The following is a 21,212-nucleotide window of genomic DNA, read 5'->3' as shown; positions in this document are numbered from 1 at the left end:
AGAAAACAATAATTCCATACATTCAGCTATGAGCGACTAACAGAACAACAAACTAAGTACCACAGACCTCTGAAATCTTAAATTGCCAAACTTTCAATGCTGGGAGGAGGTGAGGGGGGAAACAGTGGAGTCATATACAGCTAGTGGTTTAGGGGTATATAATACTACTTTTTCTTTGTGCTATAAACCAGCCTTTTCTTGTAATCTATAGGAGCTGGGCACCACAAGCCTCTGGCAGCAGCTCTGTCCAGTCTATCTGAGTCTCACTCATATTGTGTGGGCTTGTATCTTGATGCAACAGCAGACTCCAGCCATTTGTTCAATGAAGGTATGAACAATTTTTATAGATCACATGTATAAGAAGCAAACTGGACTAAATGGAGTTATTTTGCATCCTACTTTACCATAAAGCAGCTGGAAGTCAGTGCTCAGGCCCTGTGGAGCAGAGATACTAACACCAGCCTCACCCAAGAGCTCACCAGAAAAAGCAGTACCTTGCCCTGCTGGGACCACAGCGGGGGCTCCAGCTGGCCACGGGGTAGGAGCCCATTTTCCAGACAGGACAGGAAGGCGAGGAGGTGCCCTCCTTGGGGGAAGTGCAGCGGAGGCCTCTGAGTCCCATCCTGACTCACCAGCACTAATGTCCATCTGCTTTCTGCTGCAAGGAGGACAAGGGGAGTCCACACTGTTACATCAGAGCCTCAATTTTCCACTCTTACCTTCTAAGTAAACTTTATTTGGGATCATCTCTAGATAAATAAACCTTTGTAAGGCACAGTGTGATCTAAGGATGATATCAGCCCTCTAGTCCTAAAGAAACCCAAGACACAGGCAAACTATGAAAGCCTCATACAGTTGTCATCTTCTATCTGCTGGGACTGGAGATTTTAACACTCATTCCCACATGGCCAGAACTAGTCAGAGGTGTTCCTGACACTGAGGGACAAAAAGCAATCACTCAAGTGGCTCTCCCTGTTCTGTATTGTTAAGGAATATATGCTTAAGGGTTATGCTTACGTTGCTGATGGCAGTGGATGCAGACAATCTGGCTCAGTGGCACAATCAATGCGTAGTCCCAGTAAACACTAAGAGGGAAGGAAAGTGCAGGAAACATTGTCTTTTCCATATTCAGGAATACTTGCAGTTTCAAGCACCTGATAGAAAGACTCTGCTAAGTTAATAACTGCTTATTAAATTTGGCCAATTAAAGTAAATTATTAGTCAAGTAAATGTCAAAGGAAAGCTAGTTTCTCCACACTGGATATTCTGGTACCAGTTTGTACAACCTCTGCTTCCCTCTTCCCCTCCCCTTCCTCTTTCCTGGTGCCCCTCAGCAGGTTACACAGTACTTCCCATCTTTCCTGAATGCAACGAATACCTTTTCTCCAGTTCTGAATCTCCAAGGGTGCCATTCATCAGCTGGTTTGGAGTCCATTTCAATGTCAAACTATCTGCTGATTGATGAAGGGAAAGATACCCAGGAATTGCCTCCAAGTCATCTTTCTGTTCACAGAAGTAACAAACAAACAACCCAGGTGACTCAAGTGCACAAAATATCTGCATAAAAATATATGTTCCAGTTTTTCTATGCCATGAAGGTTCCAAAGCTGCAGTATGTGGGAAGCGATGCAGGAAACCCAGCAAAAGTACTGGTATGCAATATTGCTACTAGAAAGAGGAGAAAAACCACAACATGGTCAGCAGGTTTATGAAATACAGTCCAGTATGTTTGTTCCTGCCTAAAGGCCCACTGCTCATTGACAGTGGTCAGGCAGTAAAAGCATCTGTCAGGTGTCAAACCTACCCCAGCACAGGAGAGCCAAGAAGAAGGCAGCTCTGTGCTGAGAACAGAGCAGCAACCCCTTGACAGGTCTGAGCTCTGCCCCAGCCACAGCCCCAAGCTGCAGGCACTCACCGGTTGCACCAGGACGTTGTTTTTGCCGTAGAGAAGGTGTGTCCGGGAATTCTGGTGAAGGGACTCCACGTACTCCCGCGCCGAAGCAGCAAAGCGATCTTCTGACGTGCTGCCACTGGAATGGCGCTTCCGGATCTACGACACAGCCAGGGCAGGTCAGGCAGGGCACATCACAGGAACTCAGCCTCTAGAGAGTGCCGCAGCCAGGGGGGCTTGCAGAGAAATCACCTGGACTCTTAACTCAGCCCTGACCACGGCAGCTCAGAATTGCTTGTGAACTACCTGGTCAGATCACAACCGTCAAAAGCCAGAGTTTAGTACTGGATCTCAAACTTTTCTACATACAGATAAAGAGGACATTGTGGCCCAAATGGACTTCTAATGTGTGATAAAGCTTCATTACAGAAGAGAGAAGAAAGGCTGTTCCAGATTCAGGTATCTCCCTGATGAGGCTGTTTTTATTATCAGCCTGTCCCTAACTCAGACACAGGTACAGAGTAAATACCTACTCCCAGGGCTGGGCGCTTGGAGGGGGAGTCCTGGCGGCCGTGTGTGCCGTGGATCCGGTGCCGCTGCACCAGCTCGTCGGCTGAAGGGTCTGTCCAGTAGTGGTCAGCTGTCTTTAGCTTGGTGTACTCCAGAGCACAAGGTCCAACTAGGAAAAGAGACCAAGGGAGAAACCTTCTGAGTCTGTTCAGAGACATACCCAGTGCTATCCTGCTGGCTGAGCACTGAAGGTGAGATTTCCTTCTCAAGCCAAGTGAATATTAATGGTCACCGATCCTACGGGATCAGCCCACAAACAGACAATATAATAATGTATCATTCCTATTAGCCAGGGCTGTATAAGAGTGTTCCCGTAGGACACAGTACCCTGCCACAGCAGCGTTAGCAGTCACAAACTGCCAGCAAGCATTCAGTAAAAATCCATTTCCATTCCGCTTTCTGATCCAACCAATAATTACTAATAAAACCAGATGATCAGTCTTTGGTCTTGTAAGCAACAAAACATCTTCACTGTTTCTCTATTATAAATAGTTACATACTAAATATAAAATTCACTTCTTGTTACACTATCATAATGCAAAATGCTTTAAGAAACTATTTATTTTCTTCAGCATAAGAAGTAACTTTGCAAGAACTCACCTAGCAGAGAAGCCAGTATTGGGCCACAAACAGGATCTGCCAGTAAAGCTTCCTTTTCATAGTATTTACTAGGAATAAAAGATCAGAGCCCAGTTAAAAACATTTGTTGGTATGAACCATTTCAAAGCTTAGGTTTAGCTACAGGTGTAATACAGTGGGCCTCTCGATATGCTCATTCCGTCTCATCTATTTTTCAGCTGAGCTCAGAGAAGCAGGAGCTTGCCTTGTGCTCAGTGTGTTTACCCAGTATATTTGATTTGGGGCTTTGGGCAGAACTGCAATATGGGAACAAACAATAGTTCTCTGCAAGTAATTTTGTCCATTTTCCACAGAGGCAAAACAATCCACACATTCTTAAACATCTCTTCTATCTTTGAGGAATCATCTTGAAGCACTGTGAAGAATAGTGAACTACTACATTGCTCTTGCAATGACCCCGAAGTCTTGCCATTGCAGCAGGCAAAGCTGTTTTGCAAAACCATATAGCCAAAAAATCCAAACACGCACAGCTCTTGATTGCCACTGTCCTCTGTGGTCTGTTCACTAGATGGGGCTCAAACTCTAAAGCACCTGCTCTTCCTCCAGAACAGAACAGCTGAAGGACATGAACATGGAGCATTTGAACAGTTATGACACAAAAGCCTTACGAAAATGTTTGTTTTATTCACCAAGTGAAGCTCTCAAAATCACACAACTGCAATGAAGGACCTGATCCTAACTTATCTGAAAGTATGGGGAGGGCAGTGAAGTGAATATCTACAACACACAGTGATGGAACAACTGAGAGCAAACTCCCCTGATGTGTCTCCTGTGGATTACATGGAAAAGAAATTAAAACCCCTTGTGCCCATGTATCTGCAGACACCGAGACAGTGGACTAAAATGCTTTCATTAACTGTGTCTCTGGGACATGGCCAACCCTCCCTCTGTCTCTTCTGCACACAGCTCATAAAATCCAAGCTGGCGTTACATATCCCAGAGCAACAGTTTGCTTGAACAGCACAAAGATCTTTCTTACATTCTCTTGCTTTTAGTGGCAAGATACATCATGAAAGTAAAGCTGATGACAAGGGAAACAGTAATACAAACTTGGAAAATACTGTGAAAACGAGCTGCTTTGCCCTTAGTTCTCATCCTTGTTCAGACCTATTGGCTTTGGATGAACAAGAATGTGTTGCCAGGGCAGAAGAAGAGCACCCCTGCCAACAAACTGCCTTTCTGGGACCACAGCAAGCTTCAGGGTCCCTTCCTTTCTCTTTTTATGGGAGATTGTTCTCAGTCTGTCCCATTAAGTGTTCAGTATCATGGGTTATGGGAGGGCAGGAAGGGTAGGAGTTAAGAGCCACTCCTTGGCAAACCACAGCTGATGCTGGGCAGCAGGAAGCAAAAACAGAACAGAGAGGACTCATCTTTGCCTCTTAACGAGTCTTTGGGGAATACATCCATAAAGCACTGATGATCTTGGTTTTACAAGGGAAGACATTCACTTTACACGAAGTTTAATTTTTCTAAAAAGGAAACATGATTCAAAGAACCCGTTTTCACAGCTCTAAGGTTTTATATCACTAGCTCCTCCTGTTCTAATCTCCTTTCTTTCATTTACAGAAGGCATTTTCCTCTCTGACATCCTAAAGTTCTGAAGGATTATTTTCAACTCATGACCTATTAGAACACATTTCTATTCCACTAAGCTCTAGGTCCCATTAGAATATGGGCACCTAATATACTTGAAGTTAGGTTTGTAGCTGATTTCTGGAAAGCTGAATGCCTGTTAATGCTTTTTTGTAAGCCTGAAATACTGTCAGTAATGAAAAACTATAGTACATTTTTTTTAAATGCCTATGTAACTGGTTTTCATCTTACCAGAAGACTGCATGACAGGGGTTTGCTGAAGACTTTTGATGAAATCCCTTGCTGCAGACACCTAAAAGTCCAACAAATCCCCTTGCTTCTGCTGCTTTCCTTACCTGCAGTTATCAACAATGTACTGCACAATCTTGTCCAGCACCTTCTCAATCAAGGCTGTCCGAACCCAGATGTGCTTGATGGCCTGAGGTGTCAGGACAGGTGTTTTGCTTGTGGTTGAGCCCTGCCTTTTGAGGGGTTCCTGCCCATTTGGCTGATTTTTCCTGCAAAAGGTGATAAAAATAAAAGTAGTCAGAATTTGCACTGCTTGATGACAGCTCCATCATCCAGTGAAACCCATCCATCCTCCTGCATCGGGTAACACAGTGGAGCTGCAGGAGAAAGGTGGCTGTAAAGCACAGGGACATGTGCCTTGGCTCTCCACACACTGCCCTGGGCTGAGTGGAACAGGAATCCTCTAAATGTCTTTTCCAGAAAACTTCCCCCTTGAAATAGAAGAAGATCCCATTTTGCCTCTGAGCAAAGAAACCCTGACATTTTCAGGTTCTTTGCCAGCACCTGGGTTTCCTTTCAGGAAACGGTTCAGTTACATAGAGTTAATACATTTGTTAGGGGTGGTTTGGGTGAGATCTGTAATTCCCCTCTGCATTGATAGGGTCCCAAGTCCTACAGGAGCCCACGTCAGCATGCCCACAGGCAAGGAAGACAAGTGACACCACTGACAGCAGAACAATTTGGGTGTGTTTAGTTGCATCCTAAACAGGGCTTTTCTTAAGCCACAGCCTCAGGAACAGTTATGCTGTTACAGCCCTTCTGTCTCATTTCATACATCCAGCAGAGCGAGTCCACCCCCTGCAGTATTTTCCAATAGTGTCTTTGCTGTGCATATTTTCTACAGCACTTAAATTTTGTGGTTGTTAATAGCTGAAAAACACACAAAATTTGTCTAGAGAAACCACAGAACTTAAGTTCATTTGCTACTCTCTGTTAGAGTACACAGCCCAAGTTCTCTGGTGGTTGAGGGGTGTTTGTGTGGGCTCTTAACCAGGAGAGAAGCTGATGAATTTTCAGTAGAAAGCATCCTTCTTCCCAACATTTAAAAAACTAAAATTAATACATTCCCTGTCTTTATCAGTAGGCACAATTAAAAATAAATCAAAAATAGGTATATATCAGTCAAAAACTACATAACAAAGTCTGACAATTACAAGTCTAATAAAGATAAATGTCAGAAAATTACATAGAAATATAAGTGCTAATTTAAATAACTCCATAATTGAAGGCAAGCTCTCTCAGCAAAGCCCTTCTTACAGCAAATTTATTGGAGGCTAACAGTTCCTAGGATGTGCGAAGAGCTCTTAGGGCTCAGCAGTGCCTACAAACAGGATTAAAAATGCTCTTGTCATGAGTTTATAGGACAAGACACTCATGTACTGTGAGTCCATCTACAGAACCACATGGAAAATTTTAGCTTTGCTACTCACCACCAGCAAAAAGTCTAAGACTTTAAGTAACCTCAAGTCCTTGACTTCAGGATTCTGTTGTGCTTAAGTCCAGTATGTACTGAACAGTTTTCCTGTAACATCCTTTTTCCCATCATTCTTCATATCCACTAATTGAACTGTTTCTGCTATGATACCAACAAATTTATTCCTGGTTTGGCAGGAGCATGCCAAAACAGCTTTTCCAGTATGTCTGTTCTTGAGTTCCTCCTTTCATCCCCTCCCTTCCCACCAACAGTCCAAGCTGGTCCACCATATCCTGACTGTGAGCCCTCTCTGAAATCACCAGTAATTAGTCATTTCTGTTGCTGTTTGTGGGCTGAATGTGCTCCTCTGCTGTACTGAGAAGCAAAATGAAACACCAAAGCCCCAGTTCCCCATCTCAAACTACTAGTTTGATCAAACACAAACATCTACAGCCACTGACAAGACAAGGCTGCAGCGTCCATGGCCGAGACAGGCTCCTGTGCATGCACAGGGCAGTCTGTGTCCCACCACGCTGCACACACACACTGCATCCACCTGGCTGATAATCAGTCCTCAGCCTCACCTGCTCTCTACCTGCTGCTGCAGCTCCTGCACCTTCTTGCACACGTCTCCAGCTATGGCACAGGTCTTGCCCACCTTGGTGAAGAGTGCGGCCACCTTGTCGGTGCGCAGGAAGCCAGCAGCCCTGCGCTTCAGCATGTGCAGGAGACACGCCTCCACCACACCTGCGGGAAGGGGACAGAGCGTTACTGCTCCCACTGCCTCCTGCTCGGCCAGCATCACCTGCTCACGGCCCCTGGGCACCTGTGGGTCACCAACAGAGCAGGGGGGACAGACAAGAACTCAGAATCAGATGACATGAGCATGTGTCTAATCTGCAACTACAAGCACCTTGTAAAGTACAGGTAATGGCAGTATATAAATGAACTGGAATCTCTCCAAGTATTTTCACCCCACTTTACATGTGCCACACAGAACCACACTAACATGCCCTGATGGCCACTGGTAAAACACTGCACTATGCCAGCCTCACAAGACTGCAGCAGAAATCTATCCTGTTCTCATGTAACCCGCTGCAGGGAAAGGAAATGAGAAAGACAAATTTTAAAAAAAACAACAAAACAAATCAAAACAAAAAATAAGCCTTCCTTGTCTATCTGAAGCTTCTGAAGTGAGACTGCAGATGACTCACAGAGTCATACAAAAGGATGAAGGAGAACAGACCAATTCATTCACAGGCAAGGGAAAAGAGCCAGCTCTGTGTGCCCAGGGTGAGCCCAGGGCAGGGCAGCCCTCACAGGGCTCTGATTGCAGTGCTGAGTAGGGTTCTCCCATGCTGGGTGGCAGCAGGCAGCCCATCGGGACAGCGCAGCTCCCCTGCCACTTAAACACTGGTTATAGGAACACATGGCACCCCATCTGCTCTGACACTGCCGCTCTTTTTCAGAGAAGGCAGTGTTTTGTTGTGCTTTACGCCCAACACTGTCAGGTGCTGAGCATTTCCTGGAAACTCCTCTCCTTATTGTACCTGAAGGCTCCAAATCCCTTAACACCTGAAAGCCTGCATCTGAAAAAGACCTGTCCTCACTGTTTGGGCCCTGAAAACTAACCTGAGCCCCAGGCCTGACTGGGGGGGCACACAGATGTTGCAGTTAGGGCCTGGCACTGTGGAAGAATTCGGGAAGTAATGGAAAGTTAGCAGACCCCCTCTCTGTCAGGATAGTAAGTTCTCTTGCAATTAGCAAATAGCACCCAGGTGTGACGTATGTAAATGGGAGTAACACAGTGAACCTAGGCTATAAAATGTTAAGTTTCCCTGCAATAAATCGCCATATTTGCCATCCATCACATTTATGTGGGGTATGGACTGCGCGGCTGGGATAGCCGCCTGTGCTGGAGCCGATCGGGGTGCTTATCTTGCTTTAAACCCAACACACAGAAACACCATCTGCTTGCTGAACCCTGAGGAGCCCCACCCCAGGGGTAGCCAGAGCCAGCCTGAGCTGCCTCAGGGCACAATGGGGCAGTGCCCGTGGCCTCAGCTCTGGCACACTCCTGCCTGCCCAGTGGCATCAGACACAGCCACCGAGAGCAGGGCCGGTCCTCTTCCCACGCTGGTGGCACTGGCACAGACACCAGGAGCATGGAGCACACCTGGGCTGGCACAGCCCTGCTCTGACAGCACCCCCAGAAACCTCCCCTGCCATGGAGCACACCTGGGCTGGCACAGCCCTGCTCTGTCAGCAGGAGCCCCGCGCTGGCCACGTCTGCAGCCAGGAGGACTGAAGCCATGACACACGGGGGACATGGAGTTGTGACACACGGGGGACATGACACAGAGCCGTGACACACAGGGGAACACGGAGCTGTGACACACAGGGGACACGACACACTGGGGAACACAGAGCCATGACAGCACCGGGAAGTTCCTCACAGCACAGTCTAGCTCCTGTCTAGCAACCATCACAGCAGCTCTTAACCCAGCAATTGTTTTGCTCTGTCTTTCAATTAGAAATAAAGAAAAAACAAAAGCAGCTTTCCAGATGCCTGGAGCAATGCAGCAATTCGATTCCAAATCTTAAATGAAGCAACTTGCCTTTAAAAATAACTGCAAAGAAGTGCATTGCTGTTGCTTAGGAAACAGGCTCTCTTCCCACCTTCACCACTTTTTTTTATTTCTTTAAAACAATAAAATATTAATGAAACAAATTTAGTGAAAAGCACAGCAGGCATACCTTTAATTATTAATAAATGCTGCAGCTGCCACTGAGGGCAATTTCCCCAGTGACCGTCCCTAGAGCCCCAATATTTAATTATTCCACTGTCACATTTCTCATCATAAGAACTTGGGTAAGGTGAGTCCCCAGCTGCCTATAACACACTCATAAGGGTCATTGGCATCACTGGAATTTGCTGCTGGATTGCCTCAAAATGTATTTTCCACCAGACAAGAGATTATGCATGTCCAGTTCTATGTGTTGGATTGGGGGACAGATTACATCCCAGCCTGTGTGACCCTCAGGTCACTTAACTCTCCTACGCTTCACCCCCAGACTGAGACTAACAGCACTGGCTGTCAGCACTCTTCTCTCCAGGCTTCTTCTACAAGAATTATTCCAGAACAGCTGGAATACATTCACATCTGACTCGATCTGAATATGCTTGCAAATACACCGTGGCTTTTATCCAGTTAAACTACAAAACATCCAAGCAGGGCAGCAACACATCTTGTGACACAGATGCTATCCCATTCCAACCCAGAGGACCGTGTGGATGCCACCCTGGTGGCACAGGACAGCAGGAAGGGATCCCTCCCAGCCACGGGAATGGCACAGCACAGTAGGCACAGCTCCCTGGCAGAGCCCCCAGGGCTTTCCTTTGGCTCGGTGTCCAAGGCAGGCACTGATCTCACTGCACCTTGCCAGCATCACCCACAGCCAAGCTCAGTCAGAGGGGAAACATAAAACATCCTCAACAAACTGGCAGAAGAGTCACCTCAAGCTGCAGAAGCTTTTAAAAGACATGAGAGGACCTTGGTGCTTTTTGATAAACCAAAACCAGGTGATCCCTAGGAGTTACAAGCTGCACAGCTCAGACTGCTGCCTAAAGAGACAACACAAACTATTTCAGGGAATATAGTACAACAACCTTCAGGACAGGGAAATATGGTTATTTACCCATTTCTGGGAAAATGAACCGTTTTTCCCCTTTTGGAATCTGACACTCTAAGAAGACCTAAAAATAGATGATTTAGCTGTTTGTGGAGAACCTGGTAACATCAGAAAGAAAGAACCGGTGGGTGGTTGTGTGCACACCTAGGTAGTTTGCACACATGTACAGTGCTTTTGGCTACAGGTGTGTGTGCACTCGGGTCAGCAACTGCTGCACAGCCCAGTGTGATCCCCAGCCTGCCCATTGTCACTGTACCTACAACAAACACGTACAAAAGCTGACCAGATGAAGAGGCAGCAGTTCATCACACACAGAGTGGAAGAACAGCTCTGCACTGGGAATAAATCAGCACAGGTAATTCCCTTGTATGGCTCAGCTGACAGCAGCCATCTAAAAATTCATTAACTCCAGACAGTTTTGAGGAACATTCTCTGCAGTATTCACTGCTGAATTTAATTAAGTGCAGATATATTATTGATTTACAGTTCAAATAATTGTAGTGCCTACCAAGCTTCAGAAAATGTCATTTTTTTATGACTTCACCACAGCTACTTCTTCCAGGGTCAGGTGAACAAGTTCGGTTCTGTCCTTTTCTGCCTCTACGAAAATTATAACTTGACTTAATGGACTGTGAAATGAGAGTTCTGGGGTTGGAAGGGTGGTAAGCAGAGAAAAGAAGGCCCGTAGAAGGATTATTTATGTGTGTACTTAGCAGATGAGATTTTTCCTTAGACAGGAAGAAATACTGCAGCTAAATACCTTGTTTTCATGGAAACTGTGCACAGGGAATTGAATTCATGAGGCTGAAGAAATTAAAAACAAGTGAAAAGAGGAGGATGATAAAGAAGCCATCAGATGCTCATGATCTCCAGCTGCTGTTGCTTTATCCTGCTGATCACATATCTGCCCAGTTTGAAACCCAGTTTCTTGCCAAGTTTCAGCCTGCTGTGTCACTTGGACACGCCAAGCAGGGGAGACACTGGCACTGAGTGCCAGCTGACAGCAAGGGACTGCAGACAAGACACACAAACCTGTACCCTTGTTCACCTGTACCCAACGTCCTTGTGTTGAGCTGTGCCACAGAACATCCTCTGTTCAAAAACTCCCTAGAAAATAAAAAACGTATCGCAATGGACAATATCCTTTCTCAGTTCTCAAGTGGCTGGGAAACTTCAGGGTTGAAATTTGGTGACTGCTCCTCTTTAAAATCATGATCATTAAGCTACAAGGATCTCAGCAACCTTCAGAAAACAGAAGTGTTTTCATTAAACACTGTTAAGGGCAAATCAAAATTACTGAAGTTTCTCTAAATATTGAAAATGATCCAATTTGATAGCCCAGGATCAAAGCAAAATGTTTAGCAGAGTTCTCTAAAAAGCACAAGAGATTTTATTTCATTTCTCAAGCTAACAACACATGCAGTTCAAAAACTATTTCATTTCACATCAGAGCTAATATTCACTCTGGATTTTTCCTCCCCACTAAAGCACACCACTCATTAATTTAAGCATCATCTTTGGAGCACAATCAAAAACCTTCTAAATGTGCATGAAAAAATATTTGCCTCCCCCCAGTTATGATTATCTCTGGTACACTCTCTGGGTTAATGTATTTACCAATTGAGTTAGAATCTCTGTAAACTATTTTTTAAGCATTATTCATCACTGAAAATGTTTGTTTCCCAAACAGGAGCAGTAATGCAGGGAGACTTTGTTTTGTTTGTGAGAGATCTGCGTTTCCATAGCAGATTATCTTAATTTTTTTAAAATATCAATGCCAAGGGTAGAAAGGCAAAAGAATTAAGATGATAAACTGTCAGGCTGGGAATTGATTCCTTAAATCTGTTTCTACAGAAGATACATTTCTGTGAGCTAAGGAAAAAAGAGAGGAAACTGAATTCTTTGTTTTCTGTCAAATCTGAACATAGTGCTATTTAGAAGCCTCAAGGCAATCAGCTAAAAACCCCAAAGCATAAGACATGTCTTCCTAATGGGGCTGATTTTCAGAAGAATTGGAATGCTGTCATTCCAGCTGAAAATGATGGGAACAAAATTGTGTGTTCTTTCAAACACAATTAACTTTGTGCAAAATGGGATAACAAGTCATCCTAAGACCAATGAAGGAAATAGCCTCACAACTAAGCCCACTGCTGTGGCTAACCCTGGGGTGATTAGCAGTGAGACTGAAAACCAGCACTGCTGGGCACTCCTGCAGCTCAAACCCCAATCCATACCAAATGACCCCGGATATCTGCTCTCCAGGAGTCCTCAGCCACATTCACGTTCCAAGGATTCCTGGTTTTCCACTGCCAGCGTGGATGGAGACTCATCCATGACCTCAGCTGAAGCTCTTTGTGCTCCTACAGACGTGTAAGGCCCTAAAATTTCAGACCTCATCAGATCTCAACTACGTGGCTCCAGAAAGTCCAGCCATGTAAGTGCTTTCCTACTGCCTCTCACCTCCAGAATGAATGGACTACTCATCTAACAGGGTGACTCATCCGTCACCCTGAAAATGCAGCTCCAGAATGAATGGAGTCACCCTGAAAACGCAGCTTTTTTGAGCTTGTTGACATAGTTTCTAAAGATTTTCCCAGGACAGTAACTGTAAACATAGATATGTGTACATTCATTCTGTTAGACATCTTTTGATGGGCATCTCTCATGGCCAGTGTGGTTGGGAAAGCATTATCCTGACTATCCAATCCCTGGCTGTGGTCAGAAATCTATAAACTGTGAGAGAAGAAATAAAGTCTCTCTTTCCTTCATCATACCTTGAGCTGTGTCTGTGTGACTTATTTCGTGTCCAACAGCAATACTCATCTGCCTTAGGAAGCCGGAAAGAAACTGTTGAACTGTTCGATAAAAGTCCAGTCTTAGTAAGTGTTTTGGACATCCATTAGTGACAATCCTGTCATACACTGGATTGGCTCTAAACTGTGAAGAGGACCCAAGAGCCACTCTGATTCTCAGAACACACCAGTCCTTTTGCTGTGAACAGATACTCAGTGACACAGAGCTATTTCAAATAACAATTCCCTCTACCTGATTTTGAAGAAGGAAACATCTTACACTGATGATTATCCAAGCCTAGATGCCCCAGGGCTCTGCGAGAGGAAGCTGCAATGGATGGATACGGGGCCCACACATCAGATCTCAAGTGTGGAATTACAGCCTGAAGCACAGACATCTCAGAAGCACTCTGGGTGATAGCTCTCCTTGCTCTGTTTCTGAGAACCATAAACGCTCATGCAGTCCTGATGTACACAGACACTGCAGAAGCTTGAGAGCAGAAGCACCATGGTAAGACACAAATGCCAGCTCAGGAGTGCTTCACCAAAGCAGCCATGGAGTCATGCTCTGAGCTGGCACAGCCTGGCACAAGTCAGGACTGTATCTGAGCCTTTCTTATCAGAGGAAATGCAGGGAAGCTGAAAGAGCTGCTGTACAACTTACAGGAGCACACAAGAGAAACTGTACCGAGAAGAAGTAGTACAATAACTCCCCTAGCACCTGGCACATTGTGCTTCTAGACCTGGAAGTCACCCACACAGAAGGATGGACCCTGCAGAGCCGGCCAAGGGTGCTCACGGCACTGCATGGCTGCTGCATGGATCTGTTTGTGCATGGACCTCCCCAAGCACCCTGTCTAGAACCACCAAAGGGTTTACAGGCTGCTCAGCTTTCAGAGAAGGCCAGACTGGCAGCAGGGCAAGCCAGCACTTGGCTGTGCTCAGGCAAGTGTCCCCTCTCTCTGGGTCAGAAGATGTCCACCTCAGGCCACCTCTCTGATGTATTATTCACACAGAGACAGCACCAAGGACTGCTTACTAATGGGAATTCATTACCTTTCAAGCTCTCCTAGGCAGGCACCACATCCTTCTTTTGTTTGAAGGGCTGCACACATGACTAAACGCAGTCACAGATCCCATACAAACACCTTCAGTTAATATCCAGATCCGGCTCTGCAGGCAAACCCTTTCCCAGAGCATGACTGGACAGATCATGACATAGTTTTGTTTAGCTTTTTTTAAGATCTGCATTATTTAAACACAGCATCGCTCAGAAAAAAAACCAGTAATTTTCATCAGTTAATAAAAAAAGCAATATGCATAATAGGGATGGAAAAAGAAGCAGTTGAGGTTAATGCAGCTAAATCAACGGAACAGCTCGTCCCCTAGGGCTGAGCCAGCCAAGCTTCCTCCGCTCCTCTAGGAGAGGCTCTCTGCTCCTCTTCTCTGCACCTGGAATTGCAGGGTCTGCAGCAAAGATCCTCAACAAATCTGTCAGGATAGAGCAGTAATGTAATACCCAGAAACAGCAAATTTTCTTCTTGGGTTCAAAAGCGGTGAAGCATTTCTCTTCTGTAAGTCTGGTCTAGACACAGTTTTAGAACAGATTTGGAAGCCAAAGATTATTCAATAACACTGAAGAAAAGAAAAACCACTTATTTCCCTCTGAAGTGAAGGACTGCAACCAACACTGGTGGTAAATTAAATATCAGTAACTGAAGATGGGAAGAAAGAGCATATGTCAGGTATCCAAAGTATACCAAAAAAGCTACAAAGCATCAAGAAAACAAAAAGAAGATGGGAATTCTCTTGTTTTCTTTGATAGAAGAGCCTCAATGTCTTACAGGATTTGAGTTCAGATTCAGGAACAGGAAAGCACCTGGTGATGCCCCTGCCATAAAGCCACCCAGGGCTACACATCTCTGGTGCATCCCCCAGGAACAGCAGTGCAATCCCTCAGCTCCCTCCTCTCCTCACACCCAAGGGACACGTGCACTGCCATCCTCAAGCACAGCTTACAAGAAGCCGCAAGCACAACATTAAATACCATTCTGGATCTCAAATCAGAACTGGCCTTTTCAGTTCAGCCACAAAGGGATTCTGCACATTTTAATTAACAGGTTTAATTACTGGTCGCAGGTCTACTCTTCAGGCCAAAAAAAGCTTTTTGTGCAGTTCATTCCTTCCTTAATTTTAACTGAAATCTCATTGAAAAGCCAAATTCTGTATGTTTAACAGTGCCCAAGTTACCATTTTTACTGTTTTCAGGGAGACAACATTTACTTCTAACCTTTCCCCAAAACACAGTAAATATATTCCCTCTGCCAAGCTGGCATTGATGGATTTACACCTAAACAACATATATTTTGATTGTGACACACACCAACTCTCCATAAGCCACCTGAATTCTATGACAATTATTTTATAGCATGGAGAATTCAGGATTACTTCATTTAATATGTTCAAAATATTATTCAAAGAGAACAAACTATTGAGACTTGTTTCAAAATAAATACTGAAAATGTAGAGACCATGTCAGTAACCGTGTCTGAGGCATTTAGGAATAAACCCTGTTTGCAGTATTAAGCTCACTTAAGTTTTTTAATTGCTTCAAGCAGCATGTTACTGTGAGACTAAAGATGGGCAGCCACACAGAAAAGGCTTAGCAAACTGCAGGCAGGTCTTGGACAAACACTGTAGGTGTGATGCACTGAACTGGAAACCCTGTAAATACACTTCAGGTAACTGCAGCAGCAGAGATATGCCTCCTCTGCCTTCCCCTTTTCCCTCAGCTGTGGAAGCAGGCAGGCCGGTGCTCCTGGCAGAGGGCAGGCTGGGCAGGAGGCAGAAGCTCGCCAGCCCCACGTCATGGAGCAGCTCCGTTCCCAAGGAAACCTGTCCCAGAAGCCAGGCTGCAAACAGCCACAGCCAGCTTCCAGCTGACTGCCAGCCACTGGAGGTGCTCCGAGACACCTGCAGCGCTGCACTGACCCCTGACTGGCCCCACAGAGCAGTGCAACTCGCCCCACAGCAACCACAGCCCAAAGGAATTCAGAATCTTGTCCCACAATGGCACACATCAGCCACAGGCCAAAAGGAGCTGCTGTGACTCTGAACCACAGAGCCAGACTTCCTAGAAATCAGATGGGATGACAGAGCCCCTGGGATCTAACTTAGGTTGGTTTTACACTGGGTCGGGAACAAATACAGAATCTCCTTCACTCACTGCTTCTCCACAAGGATGAAAACATCAGCACTGCTTTCCTCTCCCAGAGCACCCAGGCAGAGACCACAGAGCAGAGTCCTTATGGTTACAAATCCCTCTTTCTGGATTAGCACAGCTGACCTGCACAGAGGCACCAGGCCAGCAAGGGTAGCACAGGATGGAGCAGTTCCTCCAGGACAAGGGGCACATGCTATTTAATTCAGCCCTCTAGACCTAGGGCAGCTAAGAACTGTTCAGCTACTGATGCAGAGAGACCCTGAAATCAGATATCATGTATTTTAGAGACTCTTGCTAAACTCAGCCTAGCAGGAGAGTAAAATGATTCACAAGAATTCTATATTTATAATGAAGATTCACCAAAAATGACTCATGTACTGAACCAATCTAATTTTAAATAGAAGGGAAAAACCTCTTGAAGAGTCACATGAAACTGGAGTGGGGGAGGGAAGAGAACTGCACACCCAAGAGAGCATCAGCCAGGAGCTGTTAGCCAAATCTGCTGGAAGGGTTTCTCCATTCAATCAGCCAAAGTGAAAACAGAACATGCAGCTTCACCTTCTTCTGGTTTGGAGTTAATCGAGGCCTCTGTTCAAAGCAGCAGCGGGCTGGAGTCCTGCCTTAGGACAGGTAGGATTGCTGGGCAGTAATGAGGCAGCTCAGCACAGACTTACTAGTTCTTCAGACCATGAATAATTCAGAACACAAAACCAACTGGAATCACAGTAGGAGGACAAGAGAAGTATGAAGACTTTAAAGTATTCCTAATTTTGGCCAAGCAGAGTCTAACAGAAATAGCTGCCACCCCACCGCCCATTACACCAACAATGCAGCACAGCTTCCAGGCCAGGATTCCAGGAACAGAGACCAGGCAGACCACACTGGGAGCTCCCTGGAACACAGAGCCAGCCTGCAGCAAGGCCACCTGTCATCTTGGCTGGGTACTTGGATAAGGACAGTTTACTAAGAGTTACTTTACAATTTATAATGTAAACACACATGTAGCAAATATAGAGGTGAAATGGGCCTGAACACCATGATTTCTAATAGCTAAATCCCTGCATTTACCTCTGACAGCGGAGAAAATAAATATCTAGAGGAAAAGTAAGGTTAGGGAGTGTTAGCTACTCCATGTGACATTTACCACATAAGGCGATGATGTGACTGCTGTCTTCATGTACAAATTTCCGGGTCACAGCTTCTTCCATGATCTGCTTTACCTAAAATGAATAGAGAGAAATGATTGTATGATCCCAATAAAATCAGCACAGCACTTGGGAGTTTCAGTTTCAATCACTGCTTGCCCCTTTCCCTTCATCAACAGACTAACAACTCCCTCACATCACATTTTGCAGGGAAGAATGGATTTAAGGAGGGAAAGCACAAATAAACCTGAGGGGTTTATCATGGCGTGAGGAAACCTCTGGCAGAACAAGGACAGGTCTATGTGGGGTGTGCCTCATAAAAGGCAGATTTCAGCATGCCCACAGTACCCTCCAAAGAACTTCTCCAGTGTAAGTTCCAAACAGCTGTGAAAGACTTTTTATATGATTCGTCCTCGGCCTTCACACAGTCTCTTCTGCTCAGATTGCATTGCTACGTCCCATTTCCACTTGTGCCATTCTGCTCTTTTTCAAGCACAGTGCATCCCTGAACGACACAAACACACATTCCCAGAGAGGTTCAGGGCCACCTTTCCCCTGCCTGGGAAGCATGGAACATGCCACAGCTATTACAAATTATGCCTTCGATGCTCCATTGCACCAGACAATATACAAAATTATTACAGCATCTACAGAGAAGGCAGTGGCTTCAGTTTTTACTTCAAGACATGATTTAACAATTGTAGCAAATAAAATTACACTTATCACACTTTTTAATGGTTTAAAACAAAGTTCTTTTCCAGTTTCAGGGCTCAAGATGTGTCAACCTCCAGAGGGAAATCACTGCAAATTACTGACTTTCAAAAATTAAAAAAGAAACAGATAATTCTTCCAATGAGGCTCTTGGCATGAGGCTGTAGTCACCCTCCATTCATCTGCCAGTGATTCCTCCCCAATGGCTTCCTCAGCCTGACACCACATGAAACCTCTTTGGTTTCCAGCTCATCACCAACTCATTTATCAGACACTCATTTCCTCCTGGCCATGGAGAGCTTGCTCTCTTACATATACAAATCAACCATCATCTTTGACTTCTCTCATCTGAGAGCTACAATTACTGGGTTATGACACTCTGACTAAACATATACCAATTCACTTTCAATATACGAGAGTAAGTGCTAACATGGCAGAAGACTTAACCATGTCAAGAAGAAGACGCTCTTCTTCAAACATTTAGAGCTGACTGGGTACCACTTCATGGCACTGATAGGTCCCAAGGTTTTGAGCTTTTCCACTCAGAACTGGATCAGGAGAAGCCACAAGTGCAGTGTTCCATCGCCAGCTGGACCCTGCAGCTGCCTGTGGAGGTGTCTTCTCTGATTTGGAGGGCTTCCTCCTCCAGCAAGACAATCTGCGAGACCAATTCTGGGTGCTGTAATTAAACATCCTCCCTCCAGTAATCATCTTGGGGCCTCTATGCCCACTCCTACACCCCCAGCCCGGCTGGCAGGAGGCTGCAGCTCTGGCACTTGCTGCACGAGCCTTTCAACACATGGCATTTGCCTCGCTTCAAATTCTGCATCAAGTTGCTCCTCCAGAATTTGTGCTTCTTATCAAACAGGAACCCTCTGAGTTGCAAAGAAAACATCGGAGGGGAAAAAGCAAACATGTAAGAGGCTTTGGAAGTAGAACATGTTTTATAGCTGAGGACTTCGAAACAAGCCTCTTCCACTTTAAAAAACCTGGCTCACTGCTCACACCTAAGGCTTGACAACATAAACTTTGAGCCAGACAATTTGTTTCTTTCCTGTGGTGTTTCTAACATGGCTGTTAGAACTTAGGACCTCAGCTGGAGATGGAGGGTATCAGGAAAGAAGCAGAGGTGTGAGGAGGTCTCATGAATGTGCTCTCACATCTGGATTATCCCATGTACTCAGCAATCCTTTTGGCACAGTTTTATTGATCCAAGAAAGGGCTGATGTACTACTGACAAAAAGCAACTCTGAGTGCCTTCAGGACCATGAAATCAGTCTCAGCATCCCAGACAACAGTAACTGGAATTCAAATCCTAACAGGGAGGAAGAAGAGTTGTTTAGAGAAGCAAAAGCTCAAGTGCTCAGCAGCCAATTCATTGCTACCACACATCTTGCAGGCACACCCCAATCAGCTCATGATTTTATGTACATCCCAGTCAACAAAAATTTTAAGTGTATAAAAGCTGAGAAAGAAAAGAGTTTCAGATTCAATAATCAACCTACTTTTCTAGAGCAGCACCATCCAGTGTCTCTCAGGAGACTTCAAACCCTGGACTCCAGAGCTAAGGACTCTTTCAGGACTCTCAGACCAGGCACTCTGTGTGTTCCCCACTGCCACCAGATGCCAAGCAAGCTCTGTGCATTTTCTGGAGAGTGACTGAATGTTATTAGAAAACATTTTTAAGGCATAGACAGGATATGAGAAGATTCAAAAGCTGGAATGCAGTGTTCTTCAATCCCACGTCATCCCTCACCGCCACGTAATTCACGGATGCTTCAGGCAACAAGCTAAAGCAAGTGCTTCTGATGAGATAGAACACTTTTTTTGCTTATTTCCTTTAGTCCCTTGCAATATTGCACAGCTCTTCATAGGGAATTCTGCTGCTTTGTCTCTGTTCTTGGGAGGCACTTGACAATGGAGCTTTTTGAGCACAAGCCTCCACACACACCCACTGGCAGCTACCAGCAGACCTGACCAAACTGCAAATTAATCTCATTAACAGAAGCATCACCAGCTGCCCCCACAGCCACCCATCTACCCCCACAGGGAAGGAATCAGCCGGCCTACACCTGTGTTTGTGCAAGGGATGGAGGGCTGCAGCCTTCAGCCGGGCCAGGGCTGCTCCCAGAGCCTGGAGAGGAGCCTGTGCAGGTGGGAGGGAGCGCTGGGGCCAGCAGTGATAGTGGCTCCTGCTCCAGCCCTGGAAATGTCCTGCTGCTCTCTGTGCCTCCCCTGCAGAACACAGGAGCCTCACATCTGAAGCAGGCTGCATGCGTGTCCCTGGAGCAGCTGCAGCAGGAACAGCATCAGCTCGGGCCAGGGACACCTGCTCACCCTGGAACAGTGCCAGGCTCCGGGGGCACACGTCTGCCAACCACCACAGAGCTGGCACAGGAAAGCTCTGCCCACCCAAGCAAAGAGCTCAGCACTTGAGGAGCACAGAAGATCTATACATTATACAGATCTAAAGCAAAGCAAACTCCTCAAAGAGAAGCTGCTCAGCATTTGCAGTGTGTTCTAATGGATCACTGCTCTGACCTTCTCCCACATCCTACAAGGGCCAAAACTTTCAGAAGCAGTCAAACACCAAACATACATCAAAATATATGGATTGTTTATTAAGTTTCACTCAGGAAATGCACAAGAGAAATGCCTTTATGTTTATTTTTTTTTAAGTTTTGTCATAAGGAAACTTTAAAAATGGTAAAGAAGAATGTCCATAACACACCACAATAACCAGAAATACAGTTAAAGCCTACAGCATTTTTTCCTCAAAGGAGAAAACCTAATGTCCAGCATCCATGCTTTCTTCAGCTTGTGCAGCTACTGCTCATCTCCTTTATTGACAGCTCCTGCTGCACTGACTTACTCCTGATGAAAGCCTGGTAGTGTAATAAAAGCCGTTCGATAACTATTGCACTTCTGCTCAGAAGTCCTTACATTTCAGCTGCAAGTTGAACAATCGAGTTTCTGAAGTGCTCTGAAATCGTTCAGGGTAGAACGGCTAAGGTTATTGTCATCCTGTTTGTTTCACAGCTAGAAAGCACTGTTTAAATCCAGAAATGGCAAAACCCTCCATTTCAGGAGGCAAAAGGAAATGGCCAGAGAAAAAAGCCTGTTTTATGAGTCTGCTTGTCACAACAGATTTTCCTGCAGAGAGAGATAAATGCTTGAAACGTGAACTTCCAAGCGGCCTCAGCATGAATCCCAGCAGTTACATTTTCTAAACAGATTACACGTCTTCCTTCTG

The 21,212-nt window shown here is 45.4% G+C and overlaps 1 protein-coding gene and 1 long non-coding RNA gene across 50 annotated transcripts in view; both read right to left on the bottom strand.

Annotated features, from left to right (window-relative positions):
- SGSM2 (small G protein signaling modulator 2) overlaps positions 1 to 21,212 on the bottom strand; it is a 39,245-nt gene that overhangs the window by 15,384 nt on the left and 2,649 nt on the right. For 20 of the 49 annotated variants that reach the window (XR_015278502.1, XR_015278506.1, XR_015278507.1 and 17 more), the window contains exons 2-10: positions 17,248 to 17,323; positions 6,980 to 7,142; positions 5,029 to 5,190; positions 3,062 to 3,129; positions 2,425 to 2,570; positions 1,916 to 2,050; positions 1,379 to 1,503; positions 1,018 to 1,085; positions 495 to 658 (exon numbers count right to left, since the gene is read on the bottom strand). Coding sequence is in view for 22 of the 49 variants with exons in the window: in XM_086859543.1 (XP_086715669.1) it covers positions 495 to 658; positions 1,018 to 1,085; positions 1,379 to 1,503; positions 1,916 to 2,050; positions 2,425 to 2,570; positions 3,062 to 3,129; positions 5,029 to 5,190; positions 6,980 to 7,142; positions 17,248 to 17,323 (1,107 nt within the window). In the remaining 27 variants the exon portion in view is untranslated. The remainder of the gene's footprint in view (positions 1 to 494; positions 659 to 1,017; positions 1,086 to 1,378; positions 1,504 to 1,915; positions 2,051 to 2,424; positions 2,571 to 3,061; positions 3,130 to 5,028; positions 5,191 to 6,979; positions 7,143 to 17,247; positions 17,324 to 21,212) is intronic. The other 29 variants (XR_015278504.1, XR_015278505.1, XR_015278508.1 and 26 more) reach the window with 3 other exon arrangements.
- Positions 17,692 to 19,922, bottom strand: LOC111937908 (uncharacterized). The gene is made up of 2 exons (XR_002868813.2): positions 19,465 to 19,922; positions 17,692 to 19,274 (listed from the first exon to the last, which is right to left on the bottom strand). It is a non-coding gene; the product is annotated as an uncharacterized LOC111937908 (long non-coding RNA).

This window comes from Cyanistes caeruleus, chromosome 21 (assembly GCF_971803275.1).
Source record: "Cyanistes caeruleus chromosome 21, bCyaCae1.hap1.1, whole genome shotgun sequence".
In the NCBI taxonomy this organism is placed as follows: Eukaryota; Metazoa; Chordata; class Aves; order Passeriformes; family Paridae; genus Cyanistes; species Cyanistes caeruleus.
The sequence above is the reverse complement of the archived record's forward strand: the minus strand, read 5'-3'. Positions and strand labels throughout refer to the sequence as shown.